General features: G+C 26.1%; 1 protein-coding gene across 4 annotated transcripts; it reads left to right on the top strand.

Annotated features, from left to right (window-relative positions):
- The first annotated feature begins 1,976 nt into the window (after positions 1-1,976).
- On the top strand, positions 1,977-25,849 carry LOC132922495 (arylalkylamine N-acetyltransferase 1). Of its 4 annotated transcripts, none has more exons than XM_060986055.1 (4): positions 1,977-1,997; positions 23,789-24,011; positions 24,293-24,575; positions 24,963-25,849. In XM_060986055.1, the coding sequence occupies exons 2-4, from the start codon at positions 23,819-23,821 to the stop codon at positions 25,159-25,161; spliced, it is 675 nt and encodes a 224-aa protein (XP_060842038.1). In that variant the 5' UTR covers positions 1,977-1,997; positions 23,789-23,818; the 3' UTR covers positions 25,162-25,849. The 4 variants fall into 4 exon arrangements, with proteins under 4 accessions (XP_060842038.1, XP_060842036.1, XP_060842037.1 ...); XM_060986053.1 differs by lacking the exon at positions 1,977-1,997 and adding an exon at positions 2,877-3,279; XM_060986054.1 differs by lacking the exon at positions 1,977-1,997 and adding an exon at positions 5,289-5,448.
- Positions 25,850-26,393: the final 544 nt, after the last annotated feature.

Genomic DNA, 26,393 nt, shown 5'->3' with positions numbered 1-26,393 from the left:
TTCATAATTTATTAAGTCTGTACTGTGGCCTATAATACATATGTATAAAAAAACTTCGTTTTCAGAAAGCCGTAAGATGTTGTTCCTAAATTCAATTTTGTCTAAATGGCGTTTCTACGTTGCCATTAAAGCGCACAAGCCGTCACCACAATATATGATTAAAGTAATTTGATGATAAATCGTGTGGTGCCTGTTGAAAAAAAATCCCGGAAAACTTTAAACAGTATAGTTGGTATAAGTCAATAACGTATATACATATAAGGTTAGGATTCAGATATTTTGCAGGGTGCAAACCTACCACGGGCAAAGTGTTTTTTGTCTTTAAAATATAAATTATAAATTGTATTTATATATATATATATATATAATAAAAATAATAATAATAAAAAAAAAACACCAAATGAACTAAACTATACTTCAAAATAATTATACTTAAAACTTAAAATAATATTGCATAACAATAATGATTACATAATAATAATTATTCCTGTTTATACCAAAATAATATTGTTTTACCGAATGTCAAAATGTATTATATAAAATTTATAATAATCATTTAATGGTTGTTATTTCCACGCGTGATACTATAGATACTATAAATTATAATATATGCTAATTGCTAATAAAATATACATTATTCTTGTACCTACAAAATGAATAATTATTTTGATTCTTTGTCAAGTTCAATATTGATCTTAAATTTACACTATTAAATATATAATATTACATTTTAGTGTAAGATATATATTAGATTCTTAGTAGAGAGATAAATATATTGATTTGACAATGATATGAGTGTTTTTTTTTATATATGCAAAATGTAGTTGACTGTCTCCGTTCAGAATCGATTTTCGTTATATCATTCAATTCAAATTTAACACATCTATTACAGTGACAATCTTGACATTTACTGTAGTCTGTAGGGTTAGGTTATGCGGTCCCATTTGTTCGCCTTTTTTTATACATTTATTATATGTAGTACTGTAAAGTTGTACGTGCTTTTAACAAATTTGCACCGAGGGACAGGTGTTCCCTTTGGCAGTTTGGCCTTTTCTCTATTTATTCTTTAAGTCAGTCCTGCATACACGATACATGATACATCCACAGTTGTGCAAACACATCTATTTTTATTTACTTAGACTGCAGGCGAAAAGCCCAAGAACAATATAATATAAAAGTAGGTACTCGAAAAAGTGTACAATTTTCATACAAATTTTTATCGATTGTACTGTTAATTAATTAAATTATTTAAATATACATTAAAGACATCAACATAATCTTTACATAAAATTAAATCTATATTAAACTATTTAAACTATATTAAAGCTAATATCATCTAACTCAATACATATATTCATGGGGACGCACTACGACCATAATTCGTGGATTGGAATGAAACATAAAAAGTAATGTTTTTCCGTATTGAGACAAATAACCAAAAATGTTTAAGTTTCAAAGTAACTCTGGACAATGGATTTTGTCCATCAAGTAATTTAAAAATAAACAGAGATCCAATTGTTTTTTTCCGTAGGACCCATAGGATAGTATTTGTCACGCGCACAATACGTCTGGACGTTTCACAGGTAGTTACATATTGTGAAATGCGATTTAAATACATGGTTTTGATTATATTATTGTCGAGTAGGCGAGTCTGTCATCATGTGTCATAATCGGGGATGATGACACGGGGATCAACAGGTCGACGACGGACGGCGACATGGGCGTGCGTATGATCGTGTCGATTTGAATCGCGCGGCGTGTGACGATCATAATACACTTCACACTATACCCTGACACAGTACCGAACTAGCACGTCAATGTAATATAAATGTCGTGGCTTAACGCTAATCACAAGTTATAAATTATAATGCTATGTAATATGCATTAATGTACCTATTATAATTCATAATAATACATCACGGAATCACGTACATTCGGTCTGAACGCGATTTCTGCCGCTCGTCAACACGCCAATATCATCCATCAGTATAAATCAGGTATAATTATTGGTGATAGGGGGAAAGGTAAATGTTTACAAAATAATCTATTAATAGTAGTATCGTATTATATTACGACGGCATTCTTTCTATATATTTTTTCTAATTTATTTTTTATCGAAAAAAATATATATTTAAGACTAAACACACAATATAATATTGTAAGGGAAAATATTAAAATCATTTTTCCAATAGTTTTTAAGTGGCTCGGAAGACTTTTTTGTTGTTGGCGCGGTTGAGTGGCTGCTGGCGGAGGGGTTATAATATGCTTTATATTGGGCGCGTTTGTAGCAGCACGTCCGCCGTTCGACTGGAGGGCCGTGTAACCGGACAACGCGCTATGTATTATCGATGACGGCGACCGTCCGTCGTCGAACGTTGTAAACTTTCCACACGGCCGAGCTGGTCGGCGCGATGGCGGGCTATCCGGTCGGGCGGGCCGCGTATATGATTACGGCGTTTTCGTGGTGCTGCTGCTGCACGTGATTGATTGCGCACGTAATAAAACATATATATATACACGAACCGAGTCTCAAGTCCCACTGTCGAGTCCGGCCACGGGGCGGTGGGCGCAGATGATATGTATATATATATATACCGATCGAAAAACACACGCACACGTATATGCGCGCGCGGGTGGCAATCAAAAAAAGCCTCTTTGCGGCGGTGGCGGCGGCGGCGGCGGCAAAAGGGATCTCTGCGGCGCCCGCGTTAAGGAGAGCCGCGCAATCAATCCCGGCCAAGGTCGTATCGGGCCGACGGCAGCACAGACGCCCTGCCGTAGTCATGACGACCCCGTTCGCGCCCGGCCCGCGGATCCCTGCTGCAGCGTCCGGACGTCGGGCCAGCGCGTAGTACTACGACGCTGCTTATCATCGAAACACCGCCGACAGTAGTAGTACACCACCACTATATAGCACACCACCGCCGACCGCTAACACCACCACCGCCGCCGCCGCCGCCGCCACCGTCACAACCACAGCTGCACTATTATATACGCAGTATAGTACGCGCACTCGAGTTATTATTATTATTATTATTATTATTATTATTATTATATTTTGGTCCCTGTCCTATCACGCCGGTGGTGTACTCGAAACCGCCACGCGACGACTCCCTCACTGCGGCGCTCGTATCACTACTCTCTCTCACTCACTCTCTCTCTCACTCGTCACTACTCCGCGACTCGCCGTCTCGTACCCTATAGTCACGCGTTGTACTATCACGTCGCGGTGCCTCGCCGTCAGATCAACAGATTATTAAACCGATCGCGCGTTTTGAGGTAAAAATCCGTTGAACATGTATTATAGTCTCGTTGATATTCGATAATATATGCAATTATTTACTTTTTATTTCGTAGGCATAAATCAGCGTTAGGCGTATTTATTGCGTATTGCATTGTTGTTATGATTATTTTGTGTTTTTGTTTTTTTTTTTTATTTTTTCCCGGTACACCCTTATAGTAGCTGCTGAATGCATTCGAGTGTAATATAAAACAGTAGAATAGTAGAGTAGACCACGATGTGTCATTTATGCCGACGTCCGCTATGCGAGTTTATGACGGTCATACACGGTTTGAGTCATTGGCATGTTACTTTGTGACTTCGACTGTATATAGTATAATACATAATCTTATTTGATAATTCAATATATTTTTAAATAGACAACCTATTTTTTTTAAAGTTTTTTTTTGTTACCTTTTTATCTGTGGTAAATTAAAAAATTATAAATAATCATAAAGACTATATGATACTTTATATTTAAACCAAACATTTTTTTTTTATTATATAGTAGGCATATAATAGGTCATATAGTAGATTATTGCTACATCATAATAAAATATTCTATTGTATAAGTATAATATAAAATATGATTTATTAATAATTAAATTATTTCAAACGTATAGGACATCATTAAACAGTATTGTTTATTTGTTTAAGCTTTGAGAAATTAGTTTTGTGTTATATACAAGTATCCATTTATTTGATTTACTTATCGTATTTTATTTCAAATTTAATACTTTTTAACTAATTTTCGTCTTTATAGATATAAATGTATAATGAAAATCCGCTTTATTTATTTATGATTTAAAATCTGGTACAATTTTTGTGAATAATTAAGCTCGATGGTGGAAATCAAATATTTTTGATTACATTTTGTCTGTAATGCTTAGAAATTCATATCCACATTAATTTTTCGAATTTTAAAATAAAACTAAAATACTTAATAATGATTTTCAATTGCATGTACTTTACAAATATTTATGTTTTAATAATTAGCTTCGAAAACGTCGATAATAAATTAATTACAATGAAACTATCATTTGCATGTTGTTTTGACGTTGAGTCATTATTAGTATACCTATTAATTATTAATACAAGAATACATAATTTGTGAGTTTTGACATACATTGTTTGATATTTGTCATCGGAAAATGATTATTTGAGAACTTAAAATTTACGCACAATAAGTAATTAGGTAAATGAGTTTTAAATTAAAATTTATAAAATTATAAATAGTATTATTTTAATTTTAAATTATTACAATTTTAGCTATGGAATTTGTTTTCAAATTTGTCTATTTATATATAATAATCTTACAAGTTACAAATACTTTAATAAAATAATACTTTTTATATATTTTTTAAAACATTTGTTTAGATATATTAAAGCAATATAATTTTGGTTTATTTGGATTTTATATTAGGATTCGGGGTTTGGGGGAATTTATAGTTTCAGGAAGTGCGTGTAAAGGTCAACTTAACTAGGCCAAATATTGCATTAACAGAGTAAACTTTTCTAAAGTTTAACTGACTAACTATATAGAAAGTATTAATATAGTGGTAAGTATATATAAAGTTTTTAAGTCTTTAATCTATTTTTCACGTTTTATCAGTAATTCACACTGAAACCAGGAGTTGTGGTAGTATTCTTTTTATTTTAGGTATGAAATGAATTTTGTGCTTAGAAAGCAATGTTTTTGGACATTCAGAAAAAAATGCAATTTGCATTTAAATTCGTCCCCACTCATTACAAATGAAAAAAATTGATTAAGTATTATAAATTACTTAACTTATTTAAAATAAGGTCGTAATTTTTCATTTTAAATGTATTCTTTATTTCATATTTTATATATTTTGTATTTTAGTATATGTATTACATAATTATCATTTATACTGTAGGCCGTAGCCAGTAAATAGGTACCTATATATTATTTGCACAGATGAATAAATAATATTATGCCATAAAATACCAGGCAGTATATTTTTCGACGTACAACGCTTTTGTAATAAAAAAAACAAGGAACAATGAATAAATGGATAATCAATAAAGGGAAGCGATTTATATTATATATTTTATAGCAGTTATTTAAAAAATATATCAGTTACGTACTTTGTTAACGATTGTAATAAATTGTCAACGTTATTGTTACCCAACTCAATCACTTAAACGTAAGTAAATTATATATCAGTGTTAAAATGTATGTATATTAGTTTAAAATTTAACATTTTAAGTAATTGATTTATTTTGATAAAGTCATTAAGAAGAGATTTTAAATTACGTATATCTAGATAGTGTTTATAAGTACGCGAAGATTAAATTATATGATTTGTTATGTCTATTAATATTTATACGATACACTGATGAACAATATAAATTTAATTTCATCGATTAAGTTACTTTATTTTTTTTAATAATTTTATTAATTGACATACTTAGAAAATAATCGGCTAAAATTGCTGTAAATATAAATATTACTTACATGCATAAACACGAAGAGTTTACATAGGTATTATACAATTATTAATTGACATTTAATAAAATATGAAATATAGAAATTATATTATAAATAATTAAAAACATATCTATCATTAAAATATAGTTGATTATTCATTAGTGTAGCAGGTGGTTTATACTTATTTTTTTTTTAATAAAGCCAATAAATCTAACATTTTATTGTAGGCATAATATAGAACCTTTCAAATATATTGTATTAAATTTAACTTAATTTTAATAAGTCATAACTCTAATATTCATAAGTGACTAATTTATTATATTATTATTATTATATTTACCTAATAATAGTAATAGTTATAAATTCTAAAATTATATGCATTGTATACAATACCTTATATGTTTTATGCTCAAGTACACTAATAGTTTTTTCTAACATGTTTCTCAAAGAATTTATTTTTAAAAATATAGAATGCTAAGACTAAGACTGCAAGAGTAAGAATTTTTTTTTTTAATTTTTCAACTAAATTATAAAACATTGTTAAGACTATTTCTAAGCCCTAAGGCAACAATAAAAAATAGTACTGAAAAATAAAAATTTTTAAATATCAATATTTCTTATTTAATCATGGTGATTTAAAAATATAATCTATGTCTCATGAGTGGATTAAATTATACTAAAATAATTTGTTTATACTGCATACCTATTTAACATTTTGACAAATATGAAAAATCTATAATACATAAATATTGATTATATTATATATTAAATCCTATAATATATTAAAGGAAATTTTATTAATTAATATTATACTATAATTTCTTGTTTATTTTTATGTATCTATTTAAGCAGAAATATTTGATTGAATAGATCTATTATCTGTACGGGTTTTTTATTTTATTTATTTTTAAGTTGTAATATTAAAGACACTGGTAAACTACCTCTGCTATGTATAGTTGGTATTAATGCACTACTCGTCGAGTATGTTACTAAAACGGATGTGTTAAATTTTGATTCAACAATAAATAATTCTGTATGAAAAATGATTCTAAACGGAGGCATTCTTCTCGGAACCTCTATTTTTAAAGATATTTTAAATATTATTTAAATAACTATTAGTTGTTAATTATTCTTTTATAAATAATAATACGGGAGAAGAAATTTATTATTGACAAAAACCTCAGGTTATTTATATATTCATGTTATTAATTAAGTACAATAATATTATAATATCATAAAATATTGTTATTAACTGATAAGTCAATAAGATGGAATACAATGGAATAAACAGCCTTTTGTCATAATAAATAGTATACAATTAATTTAAATCTTTTGAACATTTTATTGCGTACTTATAGAAAATAATAATAATAACAATAACCTAAAAGTATCAATAGTTTCCTTCTGTTAATAATATTCTTTAAATACAGCAAAATAACTAAAAACTTTAATAGAGAAACTGGCAGGATTTATAAATCTAAATAGGCTTCTAATTTCGTTAACACTTGTAATTTCAAACGACAAAAAAATTTTTTAACGGTTATAAGAAAAATTTATAAGGAACAAAAATTATATCAACAAAAATTTAAAAGAAATTAACATTTTAAATTTCTAAATAAACCATAATAATATTAAAAAATATATATATCATATCTAGAAAAAGCTATAAGATAAATATTTAATGAATACATCGAGACTTTTAACTTATTCATTTTTTAACTACAACAAAAAACAAAATCAATATTTTCGAAAACTGGTACCGCGTAGTTATTGATTGTCGGTTTTTACGCTAATTTTTGTTAGTTTTCCCAATTATTAATTAAAGTACTGGAACTTTTTTATAATTGACAACATTAAGTATCAACTAGAATAGATACAATATGCTATCTAAAATCATTCAATGTTGAAAATTGAACTATTTTGTTAGTTCCAAAATGTAATGATTGATAAAATTAATTAATTTAAAAAAAAATCACTATAAAACTTAACAAGTTAGGACAGATCAGTACTTTGGTATCAGCACGCCGCAATCACCCGAAATAGACATACGAGGTAACCAGCCACCAATTGTCTGTCAAACGATCTTTAACCGTAGAAAAATTCCAATAAATTAAAGATTTTTAAGTCTTGGCAATATTGCTTAATTTTCATTATACTCATATAGTGTAGTATTATTATAATTTATATAACTATATATCTATGTACTATATATTTATATTGTTTATAACCTTGACATATTATATTGCTTATTTTTTATTAATAAACGATTTATTTATATCGTTCCTTACCCCATTATAGTTACTGATACGCGATTGAACAAAATACGGGATTTAATATTTCACTTATTGGGTTGTTTAAGCTATTGTTTGATTTAAAATTTCAGATGTGTTAAGCTTTTTAATGTTTCATAAAAAAAACTTACTAAGCATGTACGAGTATTTTCTTGTGTAAGTTAATAATTAGCACTATGCCAGTATTCCACTATCATCAGTATTGGTTTTTATCTTCATGAAAACGTTTTAGTTGATTTAAATTAGATTTTCTCGGTTAAATTATTTTTATGTTTTAATTTTAAATAAATTTATACACATAATAATAATATATTTATATGCAATGGAAAGTTGGTATCACTACGTTTGGTGTAGAGTAAATCCATTTTTTTAAGAATGTGTCGTATCTCGTAACCTGAACTTTTACTCTTTAAAGTGCACTTATTACATTATATTTTTAAGTATAGCTATAGGTGCTGGATAAGCTCAGACTAACCTGCACCTAAAGTGGCTGTTAGATGGTTGAAGCACCCATCAGTATGCGAAAAAAATACAGTCTTGTTTTTATCTACCTATGTTTAAACATTATAATATTGGCTTCGTTGGCGTACTGCGTACAAACCATTGCTAAGAAATAATATTTAACAGTTGATTATTATGAAGAATTAATAAACGAAAGGTATTACTCCAGTAATTTTTATAATTATTTAATTTTCTTTAATCAAAAATAAAATATAAAAATGAAAATATCTAACACAATAATATGCATTATTTTTATTTTCGTCGTTGATAATAGATATTTTACTGCGAAAAATGGTATAAATATTTTAATAACAGTCATAGTTGAAAACTTAATCTGATATATTAAATATATCTAATATATTAAATTTAAATACGCTATTATACTTATTATTTAGTTTATCCTAAAATTGAATATTTATACTATTAACATTACTATAATTACCGCTTAATACATTTTAACCTTTAACCTAATGGTATATAATACAATTTTAACCTAACGATACTATAGATTGTTTACATACGTGGATCCTGAGGATGTACCCATTATTTTTTACATCACATCAATCTATGCCTGTGGCTAATTATTCGATAACCAATAACAATTTATAAATTTGAATAGAAAATACATTGAATTATTTTAACTATATAAAATATTTAAATTTTTACAGATAATACAGTATCATACAACTTCAAACTTGTATAGCTCTTTAATATTATTTATCATCATTATATTTTATAATAATAATTGTCAATATTACCAATTAGTAATTTTAATGTGAAAGCTTACAATGGTTTGTATGACAGAATAACGAACGGTAGAGATAACTAATTTGTACCATAGTCGATAGTTTATTCTGAGTATATATTTTTTTTAACTGTTTTTTTTTTTTGTTTGTTGAAAATTGTAGATAAATCGATACACATACTATATTTATATACATATTATACAATTTTTTTTATCAATTTACTTACCTCCTTTAAGCATAGCTTATGTTGGAAAAATGTCATTATAAATGATAACCTAACTTATCCATTATAAATGTATCTAATAATAATGCACCCGTATTATATAGAGATTCTTCAGTATGAAACCAATATCTAGTACAAAGTAATAGAGTATTAAAGCAACATATAGATGCATCGTTTCTAAACTAAAAGTAATTTGATTTTTTCAATTTAATAAAATTACTTTATTAATTTTGCTAATTTAATATTTTCGTGTAGAATAATGTCATACTCCTTATTTACCTATATGTATTGTAGAACTATTATTCCTCACCCGTGGCAAACTTATACGGCATAATAATATTATATTAATTTAAAAAGAAAATGTTTTCTTGACTCTATTTTTGTTAAAAAAATTAAAGTACTGACTTCAATTAAAAGATATTTTTTTTACATATCTAGATAGTTTTTCAGTTTTTTTAAACTCGATGAAATAAAACATATGTTGATAAATTTTTGTTTTCAATGAAAAAAATGTATGTTCAAATAAATGTTTTGATTTATCAACTTGATTCTTCTGTTTATGTTAAGCCCATTTAAATAATGTAACATACATATTTATCTTAATAAACGTATCTAAATTCTATATCTATATAATATATTTAATATTAGAATCTACAATTCTGTAAAAGTATAAAATAATATTAAAACTATATAGTAAATCTTACAATATAGTAAAGGTAATATATTGGATAAATTCAATTGTAGTTTTGCGTATTAACTTAAAAATTTTAATTTTAAAATTATCGTGTTACAAATATGTTACATATAATAAACATTTTATAATTTTAAAATATAAACGGAATTATATTTTAATTTTAATTTCTGATGTAGTAATAATAGTGGAGTTAATGTAAAAATATATATGTAATTTCTCCTTTACAGATTCATCGTGAGTATAGCTTTTTATTATTTGTGTAATGTAACTTGTGATCGCTGTCTACGTCTAATAAGAGAAGCTGAGAAAGTTGAAATGTAGTGGTATGATACAGAGTGTAATTTTAAGTTGAGATTTGATTAGAATCTTCTGGAAGTTTCAGGACTTTTTAGTATAGTTAAATTGAATTGTTATTGATTTAATAATAAACTACCGTCGAAAATAGTTACCTCCTTAAATAGTATTCTCCTATGTTACTAAATAAATGTAAATTATTAATTTATTTGGTAGCATTGTAATTTTCAATAAAAAAAACATTAGTTTATATTTAAATAATAAAAACAAGTTACGATCACCCTTGATGTGCGATGATTTGACGGTGGCAGTGACCGACCAAAGTTCCGAAGGACGTTTGGTTATATCATATAACTTATATGTTTTGGGTTCTACGACCGCCGAAATTCACGTGGTTGTTTACGTGGTAAACGACGGTACTGTGCGTTTTCCAGGAATATAGAAATGTATGATCCAAGTCATCCAATCACAACAGGCATCCAAAACGATCAAGGCTTATGAACAATAAAACGAAGCGGTTTTTGTGAATATCCTAAATTAACCTTGGTTAAGATATATCTGCATTAACCAACGACCAATAGTTCCACTAGAATCTAGTTAATGGTCTATCCAAATAGAATTAAGGAAGACTGAAATATTATTGTACACTCCTATATAATGAAAGTGGTTTATCTAGGATTTACTAATGCGAGGGTAAGGGAAATGTAGAAATAAAATATCCGGGAGCAATTAATGGAAAAACTTATTTAAAATTTTAATTTATTCATTTTAGATTCTGGGTGACTGGGTAGGGTAATGAATATATTAAATGTATATATATATATATATGTACATTCTATGGATGTGTTTTTTGTCTGTCGTCACATTTTGGGCCAATAAAAATATTTCGATTTTCAACTTTGAGAGTGGTTTTTGGTAGCAAATTGGAACTAGTTAGAAGTATTTTAAGGGTTCGAAATAAAATTGTTAGCACTTTAATAAAATAGTCGTTTATTATTTTGTAATAAATCAAAAACATTATTTATGCTTCGTGGTGACTTAAAACTTTTATTTATGTATATTTCCTACACGTGCACGTGTTATAATCTTCTACAAAATTACTCTTTTGAGACATTTACAAATAATTGTTATTTATTTATTTTAAAAAAAAAACTACTTTTGTTATAATTCAAAAATACATATGGAGCATAGACATTTAAAACATTCTACTATTTCTACTATTATTTATATTGTAGCTTTCATCCATTCACAATAACATTTAAAAAAATATTTAGACTAATTTAAAGCTATTAATATCACAATCTATTTACTATTTACACATCAGTATTGATTTATAATTATAAATTTATAAGTTATATAATAATAATTGTATAATACAAGCGGTGTTACCGGCTAGCTGGTATCTATATCTTAACGAAAACTAAGATTATCATTGATTAATATTGTAAATATTGTAATAAGTATAATTAGTCAGGCACGTATCCAAAGGGGGGCCAAGCAGCGATTCCCCCGTAAATATATTCTTGATACGCGCCTTTAATGAATAATAACATAGTATATTGCATTATAGTATTATTAAATAATTTATTATAAATTACAACAGAGATGAATGAATGAAAATAAACATGAACTAATATCAACGTCGAATATGGATATAAAAAAGTAATATTTATTTACTTCAATTTTTGTATGATCACGTATACAATTATTCTAATATATTTACGAAGATCAATAATGTATAATTTATTTTTCTATAATAAGTTGGACGTGTACAAGTGTGATGTATGGTGGAACATTAAAGAACGATGCATAAATAAGAAATCTGTAAAAACATTTGACATTTTTCGGTGAGAAAATTGAATTAATTATGTATCGGTGAAATTAAAACCACGAATTAAGAATAATAACAATTTTGATGGAATTTTAAATCTTCATTGTTCTTATATTTAATATTTTAATGATTTGTCGCATGGAGTGTTATATATAAAAACATATTATAGTCTCATAAGTCATAATACGTTTTCTCTCCTGAAATATCAATAAATTTAAGTGGCGTAGTGTGGGATTAAACATTATACATACGTTGAGAAATATAAGAAAATTAATTGGTGGGCTCCACCCCTCCCCCTCATTGAGTTTTCAAAACTTAAGTTTTAAACATACACAACTTTTTAATATTTTAAACCTTAATAATTATTAGTATTACATAGTTATTATTCTTATTTATTTTTCATCAAAATTCAATGAACCACCGAAAGTCTTTTAAAATAGTTTTTTAATTGTACACTTACAAACTGACAACCGTGTATTTATTTTTAGTTATTAATTAGTTTAAAAAAATGCTTATTTAAAAAATAAGATATCCCAATTCTAAATAAAAAAAATAATACGCATGTATAAAATATTATAATAATCAATGTTATAATTTTAAAATACGCAGCGGAATAACGTACGAATTGATATAGTGTATCGTGTATGCAATACTGATCACGCATTTATGCGTGACGAGTACACGACCGCGACGGTCTATTACGAGCGTCGAGCATTCTATGTTTTGTTATTGATATTATCTATAACAAAATATATAAATTATTGTCACTGTACGCAAGCAATTTCTAAAGTGCATACTGCACACATAGTAAACACGGTAGCCGGTAGTTACCATAAAATATCGTTTACCTATATACTTTTAATTAATATTATTATATATTAAGTTATCGCGTGGTGTGGCCATGGTGTTTCAGTTTGATCAATCCCCACGAACTATAAAGATAATCCATAATATTAAATATATTATATTATGAAATACTACGTAATTATTGTAATGTAATAAATAATAATAATAAAAAATAAATAATTTTTCAATTTTTGAAGTAGGTATTATATATTCTGTGCATGCACAGCAACACGCACGCTACGCCACTAATGAATATTTATCAAAGTTAAATATACATCAAAGTTAAACTAAATTTTCTTTACTTATAATATAACGAGTATTAGCCTTGTTTACTGTAAAACTGTTTATTCTTCCAATTATAATATGTCACCTTAGGTTCCAATTTGAACAAACAATAATTTCACACTATGTAATGAACTAATGTATTTATATATTATATATTATGAATATGATATATTTTGTTTTTAATATTTAAAGAAATTATTAATCATTGCAACATTTTATGAAATGACTTACCTACGATAAATATTTGTAATTATTGAGTATTATTGATGACCAACGATTAAAAAATGATTAAAAGAAAGTAAAATATTGGTATAATATCCATCGATTGTAAAAAGATAAAAAAATATTTAGAGAAAAACAACTAAGTAATAATAATGATGCCTAAGCATCACAAGATAATAATAATTAATATTGAGAACAGTCACACCACCAATGCGCAGTTATTCCTAATTTATACAAGTAACGAAATCGTATTAATATTGTAAACGTTTTTACACAAACACAATAATTGTGTATAATATATAAAAAATTTCAAAACACCCCTAGAAAATATGCTAACTTATTGTTAGTAAGTAAATTATTTCTACAATAAAAGGGCACAACATATTGAAAATACCAATGGTTATTGGTTAGACAGAAAAACAAGAAAAAGCCGTTATCAAATAAAACTATATTTTCTATTATAATTCTAGTTATAAAATATCTCCTTTAAATGTTGTTTGTTTATTTTTAATTGCCATTGATTATATAATTACTATTTTCTTTTCTGTAACCAATAACAACCCCTGCATAAACAAAAAATATTCGATTTTCGCGAGCCAAAACAAAATTCATATGTAAGCCATCACTCTCTATAGGCTAAAAAAACTATAAACATTTCCCGATTAACAAAGGAGTATGTGTGCACAATTTGATGCTGACTGGTTCAAAAGTTTCGAACTCTTGAAGCCAAAACTAAGCTAAATTTATTTTTATGTATAATATATAATTTTATATTAATTTTCAAAGAAGATTTTATGAAAATTATTAGATATTTAATGTATAATATAGTGCTTTTGTAAAATTAATTTAACCTACCGGCTACCATATTACTAATAACTAAATAAATAAATTATAAAACTATAAAAGATCCTTATAAGAATATAATTTGATACCAATGTCATAACTAACGAGATTGTTAGAGGTGCAATGCACATCATTAGAGGTCTCATAATCGTATGCAAAGAACTTAAGAATTCGATATTAATTTATTTTAAAACGTATACAATTTGACTCTCCTCTAGGTCTCCAAATCCCTAGTTGTAGCACTGGTTGACACGCCAGAAATAAAACTAAAGAAAAGGATTTCTATCTCCGTTTAGAATTTTTTTCATTTACAATTATTTATCACTGTATTCAAATTTAATACATCCATTATAATATTGACCTAATCAATTACGAGATACATTAGAAACCTACTATGCAGCATAGCAATTTTCTCGATTATTTTTTTAAACTATTACTTGAATACTCGATTGGATAACAAAATTATTTTTATGTCAAAATTTGTAAATCTTCCCTAGAAAAATTAAAAGCTAAACGCTAAACTATTACTTTCCATTAACAATTAATTATTCACTGAATTGTAAAGAAAATTAAGAATTATGCTAAACAGGAGTCATTTTTCTTCGATGGTATGCGATAAACACGTTTTAAGCTCACAGTGTTGCGCTATATATACATAATATATCAGTGGCGTACGCAGGGGGTGTCAGGGAGATATGACACCCCCCTTAAAAATAAGTATCTGTTAAAATTATGAAACAAGGACTAAAAAAAAATAAAAGGTCAATTCGTGCATATAATTATGATATGACACCCCCCTTAAAAAAAATCCTGCGTACGCCACTGTAATATATGATAGCATAAAAATCAGATTCAGGATATGGGTTATAAAAAAAAAACTTGATGAACACTTAGGGGCACTGCTAGTGAAAATTGAATTTTTACAGTTTTTGCATCTCTTGTCTGCAGTTTGTCCTTTGAAGTAATGAAAAGTAGATTTACGTTTTCCATTTTCTTATATATTTGTTTTTCCGAGAAAACGTAAAAAATATATTGTTATACTTACGCATTAATATCATATAAGAATTAAGATAACTTCGATGGCCTTCTAATATAACATGATTTACGAACATTAGAATTATATGGGGACGGTTCAGTGTCAATTGTCGCCACGAGCGGTAAAAACGCATATAGGTAGGTATATGTCTTGAACGAGGATTTGCGCCTTATCACGTTGCCTATCGCAATACAATATACGATGTACAGGACGTGGACCTAATAATACGCATGCTGTTGTGCGGGTCACGCGTTCGCAAGCTCTCGTTAGTCGAACCGACATGGTAGGGAGTTCGCCTCGACGGCGCTAACGGGAGAGAACATAACGTATTATTATAATAAATCTTAGTTCGACCGCTACACGCGATGTATGCGGAACGGTACGGATAATAATATTTATATTTATGTATTATATATCCAGAATATATATCATATCTAAATGGTATGGGCTAGAAGAGTGTGCCTATATTTTCGCGTATTTGTGCCCACCCTATCTAAAACAACAATAATAATGGTAGGCAGAAGAATTGGTCACATCAAAAATAAACAGTGCCGACCTTGCACTACTGCAGTTGTTAGGTATGGTCCGGTACTCAAATCCGCAGTTTTCGAGGACGAGATTAATAAATCGGGAAATAATTAATACATATACATATATTAATGTATCAATACATTTTTGTTGAACATTTTTAATTTTTAAATATATTTATTATCTACATATGATTTAGTTACGCCCAAATAATTATTTAAATTCCAAATTGATTTATTACTCAATATCACATATTTTATCAGTATCAGTAGCTTTATGATATAAAGTCAAGTATTATATAATCCAAAATACCATACGGCATACAGCAAGTATTATATAAGATATAACTATTATCAAAAGACAATTTCACAATTTTTTCGTAATATTTAAATTCGTTTTCCTTACGTTTAAGGAAACTTCTGTAAAAATATCTATATAATCAATCATAAGCATAATTATATATACAAAATAACATATGATTCATTTAAATTAGTCCCAGGTTGACTTAGCCACTTAGGTTTCTATAAACATTCTAATATTATAAACAATTTATACATATAAATAAAATTGAGAGCTTACATAGTTACAAGTTATGAAAACCTTTTTGAAAAAATACTAATGATAAAAAGTATAATAAAAGTTTTATGTTATAAAAACTTCAAATATAGTCGTTTTATCGTTCCATTTTTAAAAAAAATATTAAACTCTATCTTTGATTCCTTATCACATTCTATATTGTCATATTAGGATTGAACATATAATTAATATATATCACGCGTCTTATATAGTTTTATTATAAAAAATTATTCTCTTTTCTGCATTCGTTGCATCAAATCATTCGAACCTAATACAAGTGGGGTACTTACTCAATTCAATTTCAATAGTGTCATAACACACAACTTTCAGATGTATTACGATAAGAATGAGACAGTGAAATTTAGATAGAACAAATTAGAATTATTATCTAATAAAAATTATGTGTCAGTCTGATGTCCTAGCTGTCGACCACATATCGTATTGTCCCGATATCCCATTCACCGGTTGTCGGCTCAGTATCGTGATTCCATTACCTGCATCAATAGCGTAAATGTAAAACAAAACCTATGATTAAAACTTTAAAAGTATTTTTATTGTCTACATATTAAAAATCCCCAACGTTTTTAGTCGTGTTTGCAGACACTTTGTATTAGAAAAAAATACTTCATCTTCGACTTTGAGAGTGGTTTCTAGTAGTAAATTGGATCCAATTAACCGTAAAAACAGAAATATATTTATGTAAAACTAGTTTTCAACAGTCTTTTTTTGTTTTTTCGTTGTAATAAAATTCCGTATTAACAATTAATAACCGCAGAAACTTGAAATTTACATGAAATAATAGAAATATTCATATTAAAACTTTTAGAGACTTTATAATAAATATTATCTCCGATTCGTATTTTTAGCCAAATCTCTTTTAAATCAATTATAGAAATATAAACAATAATATAGTATATTTTATAATTTTCAAATCAAAAATATAATAACTCAACAATGACTTATTGTGCTAAGGTGGGTGAAGTGAGGTGGTATTTCCATTCTCTTATCTGTGCTTTTTTCATCGTATATACAGTCAATTTTTATATGAATTAATTGAACTTACTGATCGGTCTTCGATCGTATTATATCCGCGGTGACAACAACCAAAGGTCCTTGAGTGTCACTCAAATATATTGCTTGTTAAATATTCATATTCTTTATTCGATTTAAAATCTTGAAAGTAAGAATAAAATATACTTAAGACAACATAACTTTCTAATTTAAAAGGATGAATATAGATTACACGAGGAAATTGGTGGGTAGAGAGCTTGATAAGTTTCCTCATTAGTTTTAAGTAGAGGTCTAAACCCCATGGCCTTTACAAAATCCAACACAACTATTTCATATTAACAATATACTGGAAAAGATGATATTTCTTTAGAAGAATTGAAAACTCCAATATCTGTGAACCATTAATGTTTACCTAAATATTTAAAAACTTCTAAAAATTGCCTCATAATTACCAATAATTACAACTATATGTGAGCGCTCTATTTTTACTATGCACAGAATTTATGAATATTAAAATAAAAACTGATACATTGATGCATTGTACTGAAATAAATATTATACTCTGAGCATTTATATATAAATATATATATACACTTGAAATGAGTTCTTATTACTTATAACGGTTAATCTCAAAAACTACTGGGGCGATTTAAATGAAAGTTATGTCAATATAACTTTGATTTATTGAGAATCAGAGGTTATTTTTAGGTTTTTTCAATCCCTATACAGGGTGATTCTTTTATCATAAAACAATCATTATTTCAAAAAGTATTCATGTTTTTGAAAACATTTTTTACATAGTTTCAAGTTGTTAAAAAACAACGTTTTTATTAAAAATTATATTTTTAAATATTTTTTATGGTAATATTTTTTTAATTTTTTTACTTTTTTTAATGACAACAGAGTGTTGAAATTTTATATTCCAAAGAAAAATAATTTTCTGAATATTTTGATACATGAAAATCAAATTTAGGGCGAGTAGTTTATGAGTTACACGTATTTAAAGTTCAGACAAGCGGAGTAGTGCACAAACATTTTGCAGGATAACCCCGTACCACTCTACTCCGCACATCTAAACTTTAAATATTTATAACTTATAAACTACTCGCTCTAAATTTGATTTTTATGTACCAAAATACTCAGAAAATTATTCTGCTTTGGAATATGAAATTAAAATTCTATGTTGCCATTCAATAAAGTAAAAAACTTAAAAAAATTTAAGGATAAAAAATATTTAAAAATATAATTTTTTTTAATAAAAACGTTGTTTTTTGAACAATTTGAAACTATGTAAAAAATTTTTTTCAAAAACATGAATACTTTTTGAAATAATGAGTGTTTTATGGTAAAATAATCACCTTATATAGTTACTATAAGGTGGTTATAAATTATAATACATGAATTTCATTTTGGCTCATAAAGTCATAATAAATTAATCATTTTTTGTTTATATGTTAGGATACTCAGTAACGCCGAATGAAGTTGAAATAGATAGTTCAAATAATTTAATTAACTACCCCTTCCAATTTACCACCTCTCTGAAGATTTTTTTTTTAATCATAGCTATGAACAAATATACCTACTATTTAAAATATAAATAATTTAATTACATTCTTGTGTTTAATAAAATTATAGCAGAAAGACTTGGCCTCTGCAGTATTCTATTATTTAACTCAACCACCCACTTACCTAATTTTTAAAGCAATTCATTTGCACCACTTAAAGTATATTTTTGACACAACTAGGGATGCCATTTTAGTTACAGAAAAAAAAAAATGATATAGACTATAACCATCATGTTATGCGTTACTATAGGATTTGTATATTTAATTTATTAGCCGTCTATTCGTTTTTAAAATGTACCTAAAACAAATACAATGTCCTTGTATATTTTTAGTTTATAGACCCAATAAATACTTGAATAATTTTGATAAAAGTTTCAGAAATTGTTCTTAGTGATACTAGGAAAGTTTAGAGAATGGTTTGAACCACATTAAAAAATATTCAATCCACTACGGAAAGATTTTCCATCTTGTTGAATTAGTTCACAAAGCTGTAGGTACGCCGATGACAATTTACCCACGAACTGAACTTACACTAAAATCAAAATATATCGATAAAGCGCCGTATTTTAGGTTTGTTTACATACAGCCAGTATATATATGTATACACTTTAGTTTTATATATAAATATAAGTATAGAACTAAAGCTATACTTCAGAAAATACAATAAATAAAATAATATTTTTTAACGGAGAACTTATTTTTGAGCAATGTTATTTAATTGGCATATTTAGTTTTAGCATATATTAAATAAATTCTGATTAAATATATTTAATCACTTTTAAACTTTAATTATTCATATTTAGAATACATTTAAAATATTCAAGAATTTTAAACTTTTTTATGGTCAAATTTCTATACAGTACCTATAGTATCTATGTAACTAATTGTTTTATTCGTAGGACGTTATAAATTGTTCTGTTGAAACAAATAATTGTGATCGAAGCAAACTATACAGTATCTATACATTTAATGGATAGAATAAGTTCAGTCCACTCCTCATATAGGGCTAGTTGCACAATTGTCACATTAGTACATTATTGTATAGAATACCTATTATTTACCTACTGACTGTTATTTTAATCGTGACTTTCATTATCGTGATTACCTGCAATGGGCAATAGGGCAATGTGTAAAAGTATGATTTTGCGATATTTGTTGGCCTTCACTTCTAAAGGTATTGCAATTATTATCAAGTTTAATGTTAAAAAGTTAAAATCAAAGTTATCAAATGCATTGTTTATAAATATTAACTTTCAATTAAATTTAAATAATGTTAAAAAAGTATGCCTATATTATTCTTATAGTTTAGTTATGGTAAAAAAATATAGCAAATAAATATTTATGGACACTATAATAAATTATATATTTTTTTAAATATTATACAGTAAAGTATTTTTTTTTTAAATGTATTTAATAGTCTTATTATTTTTTTAATTTTAAACTTATTTAATTCAAACTATAGTATTAAAGCTCCCTTGAATGTATCTCGATGAATCCTAATCTCTTCCTAAATTCTCAAACATTCCCTCCTTATAATTTACTATATTACCAAGCCCGGTTACTCAATCTAAATAAATATTTTAGGTTTTTTTATTGTTATTTTGTATCATTACTTTGTTAATTTATTATATATTATTAACTATTATTAACGTAATTAATATTATTTTACTATTAAAAATAATTTGTGTTTTATTTATTTATTTTTTTTTTTATATAAAAGCATTTAGATACAAGGAATACAAAAAAAAATTATGGATAGGTACATAAACAAACACAAATAATTTTACTTAGTATATAATAAATATATAGCACTTTATATACCAAGTATATATTTACTCTTAGTTAATTTACATTTTACAATAGCAAAAGAACTGTTATTATATTCTTATGTTGTAGTTGTATAGTTTTCTATCTTGTAAAATATCGGTTGGTTCGATTTTTATAAGAATAAAAACGAAAAATCAAAATTGCAAGATGCTACACTTTAGCTTAGGCATCTTTATAATATATTTAATATACGTATATTACTTTTTTTATATGCATACAATTTGTGCAGTTATTGACTTATTGCATGTGTAATATGAATTTACATACAAGAAAAAAAGGAGTCACCAAAAGGCTATACTTTATACATTTATAGTTTTTGATTTAAATAATTTTGTTAAACGAGTTTTGGTATGACTATTATATTGTTGTAGAATAAATACAAAATTGAAAATAGTGTAATTTAAGGTAATTATGGTATTAAGAAAATATTTAAGTCTACAACTTATAATTAAATAATCGTTTATAAAATATAGATAATTAATAAATTCAATAGTTATTTTTATTGATTTATTATTGCGTAAGTATTATCATTAATATTAGTATACGATAATAGTATATAGTAATATCATTGAGTAAAGTATCTATACTCAATGGTAATATGTATTTGGTAAAATTTATCAATTATTAAGGTTCAGAAGTTAATGGCACTATTGACTGTATAAAAATGATGAATATAATATATTTTAGTCGAGAGGTATTCGATTTTTGGTAATTTAGAGAGCTAAAATTACTTATGAGAAGCTAATTTGTCTGTAACATACACTAATTGTATCTATTTGTACTGAGATAACATTAGAACTAATAATTAGTTTTTTAGTAGTTTTAGTATAATCAACTGGTTAGATACAAATCGATTAATGTAAATATACGTGTAATTAATTGAAGTAACTTTATGTGACACTATAATAGGTGTGTGAGTAATTCACATGCACCTTCAATGACATTAAGTATTTTACAGCTCTAATTTAATATAATATGTATTTTAACGTTACATAAAGTAGGTACCATTTTAATGCATTGACCTTTAAATATACAATATTTACATTAATATACGTACATTGAAACATAGCTGGGTAAATTATTCTTAAATAACTCTTAGTTTCACAATTTTATTATTTACGAGTAACAGAATCAGCGTATGATTCAAGATATAGAAAACAGAAATATATTAAAAGTGTAACCTATATTGAATTATATTTTAAGACTTCCGAGTTGTAAATGTATACCTATTGTTGGTAAAGGAGTTCCGTTTCAAAAATGTCTGCAAAACAAAGATTTATATCTTATTTCTATACATTCACGTATCACGTTGAATATATATGTAGTATCAACAAATACATTGCTTTAACGACGCGTTTAGTGGTTGAAGGGCACTAAACTATGCTCATTCTATAATCATTCAGAACGGGATTTCACTCTTATGGACTAGGATATTGGGCGTGTTCAGTGTTCTGTGATTTGTCCAAGTATATAAAGAATGGAGAATGTGAAACCAAGTTCACAGAGTCGTCGTCAGAGTTCAATTGTTGTACTCCATAATTTTAATTGTTATTCATCGTCTACTGTAAACAGTGTGACAATTATTCGCGAAAAAATGGCATCTTCAATCAAAATTGATAATGGCTTCGCCATCAAACTTTCATCTCATCAACTGGTATACAATTTCATATTCATTTTTATTAATATTTGAATTTTCTTACAATTATATTATACCCAAAATTATAATTATTGATGTAGTCATTAAAAAAATTGTATAATGTTTTAAACTTATCCCTTAAAAAAAAAAAATATGTATTTATATATTTGAATAGATATAGCTATGGTTAAATTTTATTGTCTTCTTAAACTAAATAATTTGTAATTTACAGTTCTATACAGATTTGAAATGATCAATCTGTAGAACTGTTTATTGAAAAATTTTTGGGAAATTATTAATGTCTATTCATAATACACATATAATACGGGTGGAATTATCTAATTATTGGTGTACGAATTTTCAAATTTTCCAATTTTATGTAAAATTATATTTATTAATTTTTACTGGCCAAATTTACAAACACTGAATATAATAAATTTAATAAATACATTAGATATGACATTTTATTTGTATTTATATAACAAATTAATGAAAAATACATTTTCACGGTTTAATTATTATATACATATTTTGATTATGTTGATATTATTATACTTGGCACTTGCAACTTACAAAAATAGTTTTTTTAATTTTATCAAACCGATACATGAAAATACTTTAAACTATTTTATTTTTGTTTAAGAATTTTAGTCTCACATACAATATTAAATACATTTTTTGATTATAATCATAATAATATTCTCTTTATTTATCCTCAAAATACAATATAATATTCAAATGTTTGTTATAAACATTTTTATCTCTAATATATTTTTTGATTTAACTCCTAAAATCTAAATCTTAAATAATTAGTTCAATACCCACAACTCATTAAAAAAATAAATGTATTTTTGTTTAAAATTTACCAAAAAAAAAATATTTTTCTCTTTCTGATCAATTAACTTTACATAAATGGAAACTGGACATTTTCTTTGCCTATTATAATGCCCATTGTATTATGAATACATTTAATATTTTTCTTAAATCAATTGCTGTTATGTATTACTAATGTATATTACTTATTTAGTAATGTATTTAAAAATAAAAAAAATAAAAAAAAAAAAAATATGTTTTACTAAAATTAATATTTTTGAATTTTAGTTTCAGAAAAAAATCTATTACAGTAACATTATGGATGAAGCAAACCAAGCAAAATTTACTTACAGCATAGTGCCCATCACTACCAAAGATAAACATACTGTGGCTGCTTTCCTAAGAAAGTTCTTTTTCCGAGATGAACCATTGAACGTGGCGATACAATTATTGGAAGAAACAGATTCAGCAGCGAAACTTGAGAATTACTGCATTAGCTATTTACAATATGGTATAAATACTATGGTTCGATTCTATATTTCATAAGTTGTAGACATTGAATTAGAACTTAAATTCGTAAAATAATGATACTATTAAAATATAATAAAGAATTCAGTTAGAAAATATTTGAAATTTTTTTTGGAATATACATACCCGAAACCAATTATAGTTATTATATTATGACAAACAAGTTAATTTATAAACAATTTTTGCTTTGGAATAACGTTACGCAAATATAAATCATAAACTTTGAATTATTTATATTTATATTTGTTAACTTTTTATATTCAGGTATGACATTTATGGCAGTATCTCAAACTGGTGACATAATGGGTGTGATTTTGAACAATATAATGCATAGAGATGATGAAGAAGAAGACGAAGAAGATGATGAAACATGTAATGACAATTTGAAGTTTAAGGATATTGTGGTTCTCTTAGACAAAATTAAACGAGAAGCAGACGTGTTTGCCCAATATAAAAATGTAAATCGTATATTGGAAATAAAAATCGTTACAGTAAATGAAGCTTATAGGGGCCAAGGAGTATGCAAGGCGCTGATCGATAAAACTAAGTATGCAAAAATGATTTGTATTAACATATTAACATACATATTGCATATTATGTTTGATAAACATCCATTAGATACAATAATATGGGGTTCTTCTTAAACCAAAAATTTAACTATAAAATTGTATGCATGCATATAGACAGTTTGACATGGCTAAATTTTCATTTTCATTTTAAGTAAGAACACTGCGAACTGTGTTCAATATTATTTATTACCAACAAAAAATTATTTGCGTATTAAAATGTACCACGAAATTTTATCAAAAATTATAATATCTATATGTACAAACCCTAGAGTATAATTCAAATATAAATAATTATGTATTTTAACAAATATTTATTTGAGTGTATGCAATTACAAATAATATTAAAAATTAATTTTAATTTTTAGAGAATATGCGTTGGAAATGGGTTGTCAAATGATTTACGTTGAGTGCACCAGTCATTATTCTGCTAAAGCTGTCGAAAGACTTGGATTTCAATGCATATATTCACTGGCTTATAACGATTACGTAAACGAACATGGTGAGATGGTGTTCAAAACACAATCACCACATAGAGGCGCCAAAGTGTTTGTGTTACCTTTGTAATAATACCATTCAATTTGAACCTCTATACAGTAGGCCCACCTCCTTTAAAATGAAAATAATAATCATTAGTCGTTACCAGTACCGTATTTTTGTATATAATTTTTGAATTGTTTAAAATGTACCAGATACATGTTCAACAAAAAATCAAAATTTTAAATTGCGAGTATATACATTATGTTATTGTACTTTATTTATAATTGTTGATTTATATGAAAGATATTTTATTGATTTTGCTTTGTCTGCTGTTATGTTATTATAAATTTCTTGTTTGAAATGTATAATATGATTATATCTTTAAAGTTGATATATTTCTATTTTACACAAAAATATTACTAAGCGAATTATTATTATTATTATTATTATTATATATATTTTTTTTGTTATATGTATTATTAATATTATGATATTGTATATTTAATAAAATAAATATTCAAGTTTAATACCTATTAAATAAATATTTAAAATGTTATCATTTCATTAATATATAATATTTAGTACGTTTAATGGATTTTTATAATTTAATAATTAATAAAGACTTATATGTTTATAAATATTTAAAAAACCAGCAGAATAAAATATAAATTTAAATACGTATGAATATATTAAATAAATGCGGTTTAATGTCTCTACTGTGTAATATAGATTTCGAATAAACCGGGCCATAAAGTATCCATAGTTTACAGAAGTACTTATGTAATGAACGTGTTAATTTTGAATTCAATAATAAACCATTGTTGACGAAAAACGAAAAAAGAATTCTGGTTGGAGACAGATATCTCTTTTTTTAGAGTCAATCTCTATTTTTAAAGATGTTTTTAATATACCTATATTACTAATAATAATTTATTTTTAAATAACACGAGAAATAAAACTAATTAATGCGATTAACATCACATAATTAAATTATTTCTATTGTGTTATTATAAATTTATATTATTAATAATATAGCCGTAATTTAACTTAACTTATTACGATTTGTAACTTTGTTACTTTATATTATGTTATTTTGTCTTTTCTATGTTAACTCTTTAATCACTTGTGCTTATTGTAAATAATTATTTTACAGATTGTACAATTTTCTAGCTTAAAAATAATAATAAAAAAAAAATATATTATTAATTAATTATATCATAAAATATTGTTGTAACTAATTATAAGTAAAAGCAAATTTACATAGAATAATGTACATAAGAATTAGATCAGGCATCAAAAACAAAAATATACATTTATTT

The sequence above is a fragment of the Rhopalosiphum padi genome, chromosome 2 (assembly GCF_020882245.1).
Source record: "Rhopalosiphum padi isolate XX-2018 chromosome 2, ASM2088224v1, whole genome shotgun sequence".
Taxonomy (NCBI): domain Eukaryota; kingdom Metazoa; phylum Arthropoda; class Insecta; order Hemiptera; family Aphididae; genus Rhopalosiphum; species Rhopalosiphum padi.
The sequence above is the reverse complement of the archived record's forward strand: the minus strand, read 5'-3'. Positions and strand labels throughout refer to the sequence as shown.